The sequence below is a fragment of the Aptenodytes patagonicus genome, chromosome 3 (genome assembly GCF_965638725.1).
Source record: "Aptenodytes patagonicus chromosome 3, bAptPat1.pri.cur, whole genome shotgun sequence".
Classification (NCBI taxonomy): Eukaryota; Metazoa; Chordata; class Aves; order Sphenisciformes; family Spheniscidae; genus Aptenodytes; species Aptenodytes patagonicus.
Genome location: NC_134951.1, coordinates 77,095,307 through 77,109,334, shown reverse-complemented (window position 1 = coordinate 77,109,334; position 14,028 = coordinate 77,095,307). Strand labels below are relative to the sequence as shown.

The 14,028-nt window shown below is 40.0% G+C and overlaps 1 protein-coding gene across 8 annotated transcripts in view; it reads left to right on the top strand.

Moving 5' to 3' along the window:
• GRM1 (glutamate metabotropic receptor 1) overlaps positions 1 to 14,028 on the top strand; it is a 209,592-nt gene that overhangs the window by 34,299 nt on the left and 161,265 nt on the right. For all 8 annotated transcript variants that reach the window (XM_076333899.1, XM_076333901.1, XM_076333900.1 and 5 more), the window contains exon 3: positions 6,262 to 6,511. In XM_076333899.1, coding sequence (XP_076190014.1) covers positions 6,262 to 6,511 — 250 coding nt within the window. The remainder of the gene's footprint in view (positions 1 to 6,261; positions 6,512 to 14,028) is intronic.

Sequence of the window (14,028 nt, the reverse complement as noted above, 5' to 3'; positions counted from 1 at the left end):
ATGCTGACTTCCACAGAGCCATGAGTTGGCCTTGGAGGCAAGCTGGTGGTGGTAAGAAGGTCTGTGATACCTACGGGTGGCAGCAGGTTAAAAGCAGCTTTAGAACTGAGGAGCTGGGTGGCTGGACCTGATCTGAGCGACAGGGAGCAGTGGGCGATGCAGCTCGTCTCCAGGAGAGGAATACCTGTAGTGAGTATCTGTGATGTTCAACTTGTATTAAACTGTCCTTAGGGGTCAACGTTGGAAGGACTTGTTTCTCTCTTCTTTAAACCATTGTACTTGGAGAAATTAAAATAGCCACTTCAGCATTCTTTGTAAAGCATTTTTTTTTTCTCGTTTATCTGCAAACTACTTAGAATAAAATAAGAGGTAGAGTTTTCTTTTTAAGCTTTGCCGTTAGACTGGGATTTTAGGTCTAGTGAAGTTTTTTCTTTTGGTATTTTCTCCACTATTTTGTCCCGACTGATATCAGAACTGGAGTCCACGTCCATGCAGAATTCTTCTTATTGTAAAGTGGCCAGTCCTTTAGGGTTTGTGAAGTGCTGTCATAGCCTAACTCACCTGCTTTGAAGTTGTCCCTTAAAAACACCTGAGGTGAGATACACTCAGTGAAGAAAGAAAATGATATTGAGAAAGGTATCTGAACTCTGAAAAGAAATTGTGTGGTAAAGGGCTTTAGGTGGCAAAGTCAACATTAAGTGAAGAGGGTTCACTGAAAAAGGAAGCACAAATCCTATTTGGAATAACTGATAACTGGTAAAAAGCAGCCCCTCCTGACATCACTGTGATTTTAGCCTTGAAAAAGATATTCTCGGGAAGTGTGGGAGTGTTTGATCTTTGCCCTTTCCACAGTGACAGAGGGCAGAGGAGGGATGGTGTCAGTTCAATGGTCCTGGAAGCCATGTGCCAACAGAGCTGCTTTCTATGAGTGTAGTATTTATGTTTGGGATATACCAAAATAACACACATAGGCAGATCCATTTCTACAACTTTTCATTTTTTGCCAGTCTGCTACATTCAGGGAGTAAGTGTAGGCTTTGGCTTTTATTTTTAACTCTCCCAATCAAAGGTGTGGGCAAATGGATGTAAGTGGTTGAATTTTTACAGTTTGGAAAGTGACTGCTAGTCATCTGAGACACATTAGCTGATTATGTATGTGTTCCCAACCTGTTACTAACATATTAGTTTACATCTGATGGTTGAACTTTTTAATTTTAGTTTGCAATGGACTAAGAGTATGCACATGATTATTTAATATGGTTCAACTGATAAGAAATACATTAAAATGAGATAAATCAATAATTTTCTTATTAACTGACCCTATTCAAAGATGCCCTTGTGGCATAGGGAAACACAGGATGTTATAGGAGAGAAAACTGGCACTCTTTTTTGCCTTTTTTTTCCTTTTTTTTTTTCTGTTCACTGGTCCAAAACCTTCCAGTCTTCCCAGACTTGTATTTGGCAACTGTACAGTTACTGTGATATTTAATATTACCACTAGTTTTCACAAATTAGTTATTGCAATATATCAGGAAGTAACTTAATAATCAGATCATGTCCTTGCTCTACTCTTCCCAAATAATCTGCCTTTGCGGTAGAGAAGCTTTTGAGTAGTTATTCTTTGCTGTTATGTCATGCAGTCCTCTTGTTCTCCTCTTATTTTCTCTCTACCAAAAAGCAGTTAATTAGCTGAGGAAAAGAGATGTTTTATAGTGAATCAATACTGAACACTGAAACAAACTTCATACCTCCAGCAATGTATCTACAAGCTTGGGAGAGGTGAACAAACAAATCGTAATGTTGAGAGAGGAAAGAAAAGGACAGGGAATAGTTTCTCACTTGTTATTTGTGAAAAGGGGGACCTTCCTGCGGTATGACTTGCCTCTCTAGTGCCCTGCGGTGAAGCTAGATTTTGTGGTTGTCTTATTGGTGCACTTCCTTTGCTATGTGTTTGCAGGGTATATGGGGTTTTGTTTTCACCTTTCATCTAGATTGTGGTTACTGCTGCTGTTTAGAGGAATAAATGCAGCAAATAAGCCCCTAATGGCAAGGAATAGGTGACCTCACCTGAAGGTACTGCTCACGGCCCAGGTAGGTGAAGTATCTCTTGCTCCCCGCCTTCTGTTATTTAAGTGCATTGGAGCATTCTTCCAGGCGCAGTCCTCTGCTGTGGGTTTTTGTTGTTGTTTTTGTAGGTGTGTCTCTAAAGGGGTCTCTAAAAAGTAGTTGATATTTCCTATCGACACTGAAAGCAGAGTGAGAGAGAACAGTCTCAGTCTTCCTCTTCAGCATTATGGTTTTCTTTCTCTTTAAGATTTTTTTTTTTAAAACAGATGCTAGCCTATGTTTCAAGGGGATGTTCTCTGCAGCACAAATATGAACAGTTCATATTTCCTTATGCTGCCCCACAAATAACCCCTATCCTTGAATGAAATCAGACATTGATTTACGCGGGACACACTGTTTTGGTTATAAGCCCCTGAAAACACAGCGCTTTCTGTCACGTGGCTTGGGAAGACCCACACAGCCGCTCTGTGCATCCCTCAAGAAGATGATCTCCAGGATTCTTATAAGCATCTGATTGCTGATGCTACATTTCTGCTCCATTTCATATATAAAAACTAAATGATTCTCTTGACAAAGAAGATGGGTGTAAATTTGCCAAACAGCTATAATAAAAAGAAGAGTATAAACCTTTTAGATGGAGCTCATGGGTTCTGCTCCCCACACTGCTCAAGTATTAATACAAGCAAATAGTGTTTCTTCCAGTGTAGCTGTGACACGAATGTAATACTTACTGTCTCATAGGAACAATTTATGAGGCTGAATTTTTGGTACTTTCTTCTTTTGTTTGTCTTCTGTTGATCAAGGTAACATCTTTGATTTTTACTGCAGCATCATAATGTTTTTGTTAAGATATTTAATGCATGGAATGCAATGAGTGAAAATAATTCCCACTACACGTAGCTCTCACCAGCATCTTCAGATACGTGGATCCCTCTCGGGAATGGCCTTACCTAGGATTTTTACAGAGGTGAAGCAAAGCTGTCTTTGGCACTGAGAAAGGTGTCATGAAAATCCTCTTAGTAAAATTGCAGCCATGTTAGGGTTAGAATTTACCTTTGCACTGCTGTACAGAGTCTGCTTGGAGCATACAAGGAAAATACCTGGTTCCCTGAATAGGGTACAAGTTGAACAGAGCTAAAAAAAAAGAAAAAAAAATTGTTAAAAATTAGCAAGGTCTTGTGGGGCTTAAAGTATGTTACTGGCTCACCTAGTTTTGGCTGCAGGTCAGAACGAAAATCAGTTATTTGTAGCTTCACAGTAATAAATACTTCGGCTTTTCACAGCTGCTTCTGGTAACAAAAGGCAGTTGCAGATAAGATTGGATCTTTACTTCAATGGCTCTTTCAAAGGAAAAATAGTCCTCAGCCCAGGGCCCTGTTGGAACTCCTCACTGACTACCATCTCGCACAGATATCTTTCCTTACACGTTTCCCCTCTCAGCTGTTGCATGCACGTGGCTTGACATGGATGTACCCAGCAAGCTGGTACAGATGGATATGTTCTTGGCTGTTGCGCAGAATTAATTATTGTTTTTCTATTCTATATATGCCCTTACATTGTGCACACCCCGGTAGCTGAGTGCATTGAACAATGTATCTAACATCTGTCACATGTTTATTTTCTCCTTGATCCTTTCCCCTGGAGGGGGAAGGTGAGCAGCGTGCTGCCTTGCTTTGGGAGCAGGGCAGACAGACTTTGAGAGGACCTCCCGGGTCATCAAGTCTCGTCTCTGGCTGTTGCAGACGTCTATGTTATATAATACTCTTGTGAGCGGAGCAAGCGCCAGTCTAACATCAGATCTCTTTCTTTGTACTGCTGTTGGAAAGCTGTTCCACTACTTTCATGTAAGGGTTAGAATGCTTTCCTTTTCAGCTTCAGATTGTTTCTGCCTTGTTTTTTGCTTATTTCATCTTGTGTCAATGTTGTTAGCGATCTTAATTAGCTTTTTTCCTTCTAGGCTCTTTATCACACGGAATTTATAGGCAACAGTCTTACTTCCTCTTAACCTGTATTTTGGTCGGCTGTTGTACTGTCAGTACAGGTGTGACTACATTGGAGGTAATTGTTATTCCATCAAAATTAAAGCTGGGAAAAATAATTCCAAGTGGATTTAATTTGTCATTTGTTGAAATCATTAACTTGAATTACACAGCAGAGTTAGTGCTATACTGATGTATGAGAAAATCCCATCCTACCTTACTATTTAGGTAGGAAACCTACTACGTTATTTTCTAATATGCATTGCCTAAACATCTAAGAAGATTGGGTTTAGTCCCCTGGCTCACCTTAGATCCTACTGGTTTCAAATGAGTCTGTGTTGCATAAAGTTCCACATGAAATTGGGAAATATATCCTAATTTCCTTCCAAAGCATAAGGTGCTTGCCAATGGCAAGTCAGCAATGAGGCTGCCCTGCTTCAGTCTGGGACCTGAGGCAAGTCATAAAAGCAGTATGGCTCAAACTGCCCAGCCTCAGGTCCTGGGGTAAATCCCTTGGTGACTGCAGGTTATGGCCTATAAATATATGGAAATGTCTCCACCTGCGTCCTTCTCAGCATATGACAAGCCCTATATGAGGCCACATCATTTACCGAAGTGCAGGGTCATGGGATGGGGCTGCAGCGCTGAGCCCACAGTGGGGGCTGCTTGGTGGTGTGGTCCCACTAGGCACAGCTCTTCTTCTTCTCCCTTCCCCACAGTCATGCAGGGCCATGGCATCACTCGCGCTCTGGACTGTGTCTGGCTCACAGACAAAAAAGCAGCTGACCTGCTTGCTGTATCTGGCGTCAAGTCACAGATTGGAAAAGAGGCCATTCCGCTGTGCTGCAAATTTGTGAGAAACTAGGGCAGTTCAGTGCAAAAGGCTGTGGGACTTGAGTTTTGTGTTTGACACTAGACCTGGCAGGTTTGGCTGCATTCTAGTATGACTATCACTGTCATAGTGTGTCTGCATAGTGTATGATCTGCTGCAAACAATCCACGTTTCTGGAAAAATGCACTTATTTTTGTTGGATTTATAAAGAATGCCTGAACTGCCTCTTGCTGAATTTTCTCTCCGGTAGCCTTTTGAGTTGCTGTGATATTTTTTGTGGAGGAAGTTAGGCTGATTCAGAAGTCTTCCTCATTGCAATTTACTATTTCAAACTATCGCTGCAAAGGGGGAAGGTGGACGTCTTCAGTCACCCCTGGCTTGAAAAGGTCTGGGTCTAGAAGTGATCAGCATATCTGATGTTACTTCCTCAATAAATTAAGCAAACATTACAAATGTGGATAGCATAAAATTCATGCTTCTCTTTTTGAACCATTTCTTGTTACTGTTAATAGACATTTTTTTGTAATCCATCTGCTCCTCTTGCCTGATTGATGTTCATCATAAATCCTGTGCTCATGGCAGGCATAAAATACTCAAAGAAAACTTGAGATTTCACCTGTCTCCATAGCTGAAAGCAGTCTGAGTTTTGTAAAGCTGTTGATTTGGCTTCCAAAATGTATAAATAGAAAAATGAAGGGAACCTGAGAATCAGCTTTGATACTGTCTGGACCACAAAGTTCAAATATTTCTATAGTAGGAAGAGTTATTTCTGAAGTTCTTACAGATAGAAAGTCTCCTATTCCAAGAGAAACATTGAGCCTAAATTTTAACTGTCAGTTAAGATTAGTGTGTGGCTTTCAAAAGTGGTAAATGGTCAGTCAGATTTGTGTAAGTGGCTTTCAAAATGCTACCAGATCAGTATGTTTTAAGTTTACAGCCATCTTTCTTTCACTTTTATGAGCGTGGACTGCATGTGGTACAGAACGGCTTGGAATTAAATCCTTTCTTCTCCTTACTGTGACTGTTTTCCTGGACTAACACAACTGTGATTTTTGCCATAGAACTGTTAATAAAAATTTATCCTTATTGTCTGAGCTGTCTTTGTCCCCTTTTCTACCTATCCATCCCTTGTTTGGCTTTAATATCCACTGGTAAATGAATGTAAGAAAAGAAACTTGCAGTCTCCAGGTCAGTTAAGACCTACTGATACGTGGATATCTTGTTGCTCCACTGAACTCTGAGTATGTTCACTTTGGTGGACCTCTTTTGCTCTTCCTTCTGCTAGTTGGGGTTTTTTTGAGGAAAACTATCCCTTTCCCATCACAGCCCCCCTTAACTGGTTAAATGCATGATACAATATCAACTTTTTTTTTCCCCCAACAGGAAATTATGGGGAAAGTGGAATGGAAGCCTTCAAAGAGCTGGCTGCCCAAGAGGGTCTCTGCATTGCTCACTCTGACAAGATCTACAGCAATGCTGGGGAAAAGAGCTTTGATCGCCTGCTCCGCAAGCTGCGAGAAAGGTTACCCAAGGCTAGAGTGGTGGTTTGTTTCTGCGAGGGAATGACAGTGAGGGGGATCCTCATCGCCATGAGGCGCCTGGGAGTGCTTGGGGAGTTCCTGCTAATTGGAAGGTGAGGCTCTGAGTGTGGTTTCTCTGCCTGTCCTCTCCCCCTTGTCCTGCAGGCAGTCCTTTCATTTTAGAACTGTGCAACTCAGGCTACCAGTAATTTCCATATTTACTTGTCTAATGAATGAAAAGAAGTGGCAAGATGGTAAAGCAGATCTCAGGAAGGGGATATGAAGATGTGTGCCAACTTTATCGGTGGTGTTAACTTTTGCTGAAGTAAATGTTAATTACTAACTTTTATATGGATATATGACATTACTGTTTTTGCACTTTCGTGCACTCTAGAGGAATGTTTCGTACACAGATTTTACAACCAAAGTAGGGAGCGAAGAATTCTGGTTTCAGAATGTGATCTGGCAGTGTGACATGTGACAAAATTTCATGTATTTCACTAAGAATGTCTCCTGATAATTTGAAACCCCAAATTATTGAATGGTCTTGATTACTTGAACTTTTTTCACAGTCTTACGATTACAACCTGGCATTCTCAGTTGTACACGTTGTTCTGATCTTTGCTGTTGAAAGCTAGGGCACTGATATTACACATACTTGTTTGGTTTTTAAAACATCAAACTTACTGATGGCCAAGTCAGTATGTATGTGTGTTTTTATATTACCAGAGTAACAGTGCAGACGTGTATTGGACAGGCAAAGACCGGCTTCGTCAAAATGGGAACGGTTGCTTTTTTCTTCTAGAGTTTACCAGTTCTTTGTAGATATTCACTAAAATATGGTCAACTATAGTTCTATCACATATGGTCTATCCACATTTCCATTTTTGTGATAGTTCTTATTTTGAGGGTTCTTTGACTTTCACCTTGATTTTTGCAATGTCTTTATGTCTGGTTTTCCATTTTGATGAATCTTGTTCAAATGATGAGGGCTGACTCTTTCTGTCTTTTCTATCAGATTGGTAATGTCTTTTTTAATCCTTCTATTTACTCTTTGTTTCTTATCTATTTTTTAAACACCATTCCCTCAAGGCCTTTGACAGTTGTCTCCTTACCTACTTAGCTTCTGTTGCCTTTTTATTCTGTTGTCTTTTGGATCTATCAGACTTCTTTTTGTCCCTTTCTCTCCCTAAAGTCTTTCTGTCTGTCATTGTTGTGACTGGGATGCTCTCCTTTAGCCCTGTGCTATAATATTGGTCTTTCCCTGACTGCATCGCTCCTCAAAACCCACAATTATGATTTTTATAAGTCAGATAGCTAATCTGGCCCAAATAATCATCTGAAAACAATCAATGGCTCTCCTTTCATAATTTATTTTTGTTGCGGTCTTTGATTACAATCTATTTGGAGCAGCGACTGTATCTCTAGAAGGGTGTATAGATAAGATATAGCACGTTTGGAAAGCCATCAGCATTAAATGAGACAAATAGTAAGGCGGTATTGAAAATGGTATTATTTTTTTAGATTTGTGCATGTGCTTTTTGTCTGCATCATTCAATATGCATCATTTGAAATGAATAATGGAATGCCTTAGGACTGATATGTTTTAAGTATATTTTTTCAGTGAACTGAAGAGACTAACTATGATAAAATTAGTCTGAGTGACGGCATCCCTGGTCATTTTGTAAATGCCCTGCAGCTTTAGGCAATGCTGTGCTTTCTTCATGTATTGTTGTCCCTCTGTAGTGGTGTCTTACTGTTCATCTGATTTTGGTGCTCTTTCTTGACGCTGTCCATACAGAGAGCCAAAAGAAATGAGTCTCCTACATTAAGCACCAACAGTAGGTACTTTGGTGGTACAAACCTTAGTTTTCCTATTAGGCCAATTACTTGATCCCCTACTCCGTGGATATGTGGAACATTTTAACTTGAAATTTTGACTAAAACACTTTACCAAGCATTATGCTACTCTGTTTAGTTCAATTGTTTGTCTTGGAATCTGCCCAACAGCGTTACTCTGAACTTTTTGTCACAACTTCTTACCTATTAAATGCTAATGATGGAATTTCTTTGGAAATCACAATGCCTTTTTAGGTAGGTTTTGACATACTCTTCTTTTATGCTAGTAACTGAGCCCTTTTCAAGTCTGGGTGGGCTGTTCTGATTGTAAAACAGGCTGGCTATTGCTTTGCGTAGTCTGGATTGTGCCCAACAGCTGGCTGAAATAAAAAGTATTATAGGGCTTGCACATGTTTTATATGTGCTTGCAGAAGTAAAAGAAAAGACATTTTCTTTGAATTGTCCTAATTAAGTGATTTTAAAAAATGGCAAATCTGGCAAAATTATTCACAAGTAAGTTGCAGCAAAACTGCAGTGCTATGAATTTGGTCATCTATATACAAACAGGAACCAAGGCACGCATTAACATTGCTCTGACATGCTGTTTAGTCTTTTTTATTCAAGTACCCAGCTAAGCAAAAAACCAAAAGCCTTTTAAGAACATTCTTTTAATTGAGGGAAGTGGGAGTGAATGTGAAATCAAGATTTTTTTGCAATAATGAGCTAAACAAAGCCTTTAATTTACCCACAGGTTTATTATCAGCCACACTGTATCAACCCTGTTCTCTGCTCTGACTCACTGTAAAGAGGAAGCCTTTACAAAGGGACACCTGGCTAAATAGCTCTCTTTCTGCTCTATCTTCAGTATTGCCATTGAGCAAAGCAGACAGGAACAGCTTAGCTTAACTAAATTCAAGGTATCAGAAAGAGAGCTGGGAACTAAATTTGACTTCAGTTTAATCTGGGAATGATACATTGGAAAATATAGGGGGTTACATTGAGCCAGGACTGGTTTGTCAGATACCGGGGACTTTTCCGGGATGCGCTGACTCTTCTCAGGCATGGAGTTAAGACCCCATTTGTGCCGTATCTAAGCAAGTGTTCCCAAATTCAGATTGGAAATCTAACTAGAAGTTCAGTCTCCTTTGCTACTGGAATGGGAGTCTGTTGTATTAGTGAGAAGAAAGGGAGTTCCTACTTGTGAATCTGGAGGGAAGCTGGGATTAAGACGGGACAGGGAGAAGAGGTTACAATCCTGCCTGAGGGAGAATGGAGGATGTTCTGAAATCGATACGGTGTCCAAATGTAGTGGAGAGTTCAGTGAGAAAATTTATTAAGCTATGAAATTAAGGATGATAAAGCTTTAAGAAGTGGCTGATAATCAAAGGGAAAGGAGAAGGCAAAAATTGATCATGGCTTTGTATAAAAACAATGATTGGAATAGTGTTGGAGTAACCAAAGGCAAAAATTACGCTAAGAACATAAGCTGTACTCTTAAGGGAATTCAGGTGATAGCTCTTTCAGCAGAAATTAGTTTTGATGTGAAGAGACTATGTAGAAAGATACTCAACATCATGTGTCTAATGATGTTTATGCAGGCCATTGGGTTTTATATTACTTAATAAGCATCAATTAGGTTTTGTGAGAATCTTGCAAGACAGATGAATCTCCTGTATATCCCCTGGGATGATGCATCAAGACAAGGCACGTAACTGACTTTCCAGCATTGTGCGGGTAATGCAAAGCAAATGAAAGATGCAAACGAAATCTCCAATTTATTTTAAGAGTTACTCTGAGATCATTAGAGAAGAGACATGTTAGATAAATAGTTGGAAATGAAAATGCTCTTTTGCAATTTGATGATCTCTCAAACTCCTACACAAAATGGTTTGTGTAAACGTATGAGGAACTTTAGAAGGAAGGGATATATTAGTGCACATGCTGCTTTTCAGTATAACACTTGGTAATGGACTATGTACCGCTTTATTTCCATAGGCTTTCCAATGTTTTATGGTCTTCATTACTATCGCTCTATGGGCTGTTGTAGAACTACGAATTTTAAGTGTTGGTAGGGTGACCTCTCCTGAAAGTTTGGACACTTAGCAGTAAGGATACGGTTGGATTCTCTGCTGTGAACCCAGTGCATGACAGAGGGCAAGTCAGTTCTTTTTCTATATCTAATAAAACCCTTTTAGCATAGGGTGACAGAGCTTTCAGCATGCATATTGTGATGAAATTTTTCCTGACTGCCCTCCCTTCACAAGCTAATATTAATAATGGCATTTAACGTCACACTTTCTAAAATATTGACAAGGCACTGTCAATGTAAGCTGTTTGGTCCTATTATCTGACATTGTTGGATATGTGGAACCTGATTTCATCCAGGTGTAAGAGTAAACAACTTGGTGAGTTGACAGAGAAACATGCCCTGATATGGTCAATCCCTGGGTGGCAGGGTGTGTGGGAGGATTTGGGCAGGTGCCTAGGGCAGTTATCACCTTCCAAAGCCTGGGATTTTATGCCTGAACAGGCATGTGATCCCATTGAATTGGTGCACCACTTGACAGAAGAGTGCCTTGCCTACCTGAATGAGACCCATCAGTTCCTAGCACTGCAACTGTGACTACTGAGCTTTTGTTCAGCTCCATCAGAGCAGAGGAAGGAGGGCCTCTACATCTGAGGACACCATAGTTAAGACAGGGACCCAAACCCTATCCACACTAATCACTCCTGTAGTCAAAAAGAAAAACTGGAAGCAGAAATTGACAGGTCCATAGCATCAATCAGTAAGGGAGGAGGAAGAGTCTGATCAGGAAGCTGGTCCTTCGGCAAGGAAACAGGAGAAGGAGGTGACAGAGGTCACTCTATAGGCAGAAATCACCTGGTCCCTGAGCGAACTTTGAGAAATGTGGGAAGTTTGTATCTTCCAGCCAGGCAAATAGATTGCTGTCTGGTTGCTCAGATACTGGGATACTGGGGCTGACAGTCAGGAATTAGAAAGTAAGGAAGCCCAGAAGCTGGGATACCTTGCTAGGGACCAGGGAAGAGACAAAGAAATTGGAAGAGAAGCAACAATCCACAACCTCTGGAAGTGGATCATGTCAAGCGTGAAGGCAAGGCATCTCCTCAGGAATGATCTTGTAAATTTCTGAGGGAAGTAGACTACCATGGAGAAAGGTGTTGTTTTAATTTGTGTCTTTGTTTCTCACTATCCAAATCTATTTTAATTGGCAATAAATTGAATTAATTTGCCCCAAGTTGAGTCTCTTTTGCCTGTGATGGTAATTGTTAAGCAATCTCCCTGTCTTTATTTTGACCCATGAGATTTTTCATCCTAGTTTCTACCCCTGTCCTGTTGGGTGGGGGTAGCTGGCAAGCGACTGGGTCGGCATTTGGCTGCTGACCAAAGCTAACCCACCACAGATGACATAGGTTGCACTGCCAACAGCATGATGACAGGTATTTCTCTTTCTCTTTCATTCAGTTCTGACATCACAAATATCATAAATATCACGGAGTATCACAAATACCACCTTTCGTATCTGGCTAAAAAGATACCTTCTATGTCTGCCTCTCTGTTCCTCCCAGATGAGTCCTTGGTGCCAGTGGCTCATGCATTACCTACAAATTGACTGAGAATATTCTGCTGCTAGATTGGGATGTTTTTCATAAAGAAGATGACCATCAAAGGATGTTACTGTTCTTTTAAGTTAGACTAGCTGAAAGAAAGATGCTGTACTCTGTCTCCAATGCACAGTGTCTTCATTTACCACAGGGGCTGCCCCGCGTTTATGAAAAATCAATGAGAAATGTCCACATTCTCCCAAAGGAGCTGAAGTGCTTTGCAGGGCCAATGTGTTTAACTCCATTTCTAAAATCTATTATTAGCTATTTTTAAGTACATAAGAGATTACAAAGAAATCAGTAAAAGCCAAGAGTATGTTGTTAATGGGGGAAAAAAACCTGCCTTGTGCTAGCCTAGATTATCCAGGATAGGTTTGGGCCTTGTAAATCTGGCAAAAATAGTAGATATCACACAGTGTTGCTCATGATAGTATTTTACGCCAACTTGCTGTAAGTGGAAATGTGGTGTTAAGAAAACTGGTAGTAATCCAGCATTGCCAAATAGATACGATAGAACCCAAATCACTAGCACACTGTGTGCTGTTTTTTTGGGAGGGTAGTCTGAGTGATAAAACTCATAGTGGTTTGAAAGCCTAAAGTAAAGATAACAACACAAGTGGCATGCTGACAAATAGGAAGATAGTCATTTAAGCAGCAAAAGATTTACTTTTCATGCTGTTTACAGCAGGAAGAGGACTGTTTTATCTGTCTGGTGCCTCCAGGGCCAAAGATGCTCAGAATGACTGTTACTAATGAGTCTGTTGCTGCTGACACTCCAAGTTAGTGGAAGACTCTGTATTTAAATAGCTATTTAGATGTAATCAGAGGTTTAGCTGGGTTTGGATTCAAATTGCTGGATTAAAATTCAGGTAGATTTCATGAAATGCTGAAATCATTCATGATCAATGTTCAAATACTTTCAAAGTCTAACTGAAGTTGGCAGTTAAGCAAAATATTGTCAATGAAGATAGTCCCACCTGGCAACATCAGCCCATTTCCTGAACATTATCAAGGTTGGTAATAGGATCGATTGCTAATTTTAAAGTCTGGAACCTCAGCACATGTCAGTCTCTACAGATTTGTATTCCTTACTTATTCATGGTTCAATCTGTAGTTGCAGTCTAACACCTGTTAACTATGAGAATTTGTAATCGGTGTGGGTGAAAACAGCATTACGTGACACAAGAAGACTATGAATGCATGTTTTGTTTACCCTCTAATCTAGAATAACATCAATCCATGTTAAAATGGGATTACATGTCAAGTGCCAATTAAATAGGCATATATTAGAGCAGAACTGCATTTGATTTGAGTTTGTAGCTTGCTTTTGGAGCTCACCAATAATCATTGCGTGGCTGTTGCTTGTTGATAGTCATGATGAATTAGATGTAAGATTAAGGTTTACTTAGCTGGGATTTTAGAGAGCACTTCCGTGCTGATGTTAACAACAGGAACAATGTTCACTTATTCAGAGACAGACAAGAAATACAAGACATGTACCTATTGTTTTTGATGGTAAATGGGTTTTAAGTATTACAATGGGCAATTTTTTTAATTTTTTTTTTGGTCTTTTGACTTCCTTCTCCCTTCTGTGTGACACGAGCTAAACTAGGTTTTGGATATAATCAAACCTCTCTGTTTCATATGGGCATCCAGAATTAGTTTTGGTATTTCTGTGGATACACTCAATGTTTTTAATGAGCTTGACATTTTCAAAAGTTGTAGGTGAGATATTGGTGCTTTTGAAATGTTACTCAATTTTACTAAACTCCCCCTTTTTTTTGTAACTCTCTAGTTTCTGCTTTATGCAATAAAAATAGGTACAAAATAGTAAATTTCAGCCATGGTCTCTCTCTGTTATTCCTGGTTCTTCACAGAAGATTTTCACACACAATTTCCGGTATGGTGCTTGCTAAAGTGAATCCACTTTAGAGGAAACTGATCACACCACTAACAAGTATGAGACTGTGTTCCAGCAGTCCATGTAAATTCCTGCCCCAGATTGTCCAAGAGAGGTCCCATACTGACAGACATGAAATACTAGGTCTCTAATAGCTTGAAGACATAGGGAAAAGCCCAAACCCTTCATCACAATCTCCTTTCCAGGTTGATTTTCCCCTATGATCTTTAGAATTGTCTGTCCTGACATGCCTATGTATCCAAAGAC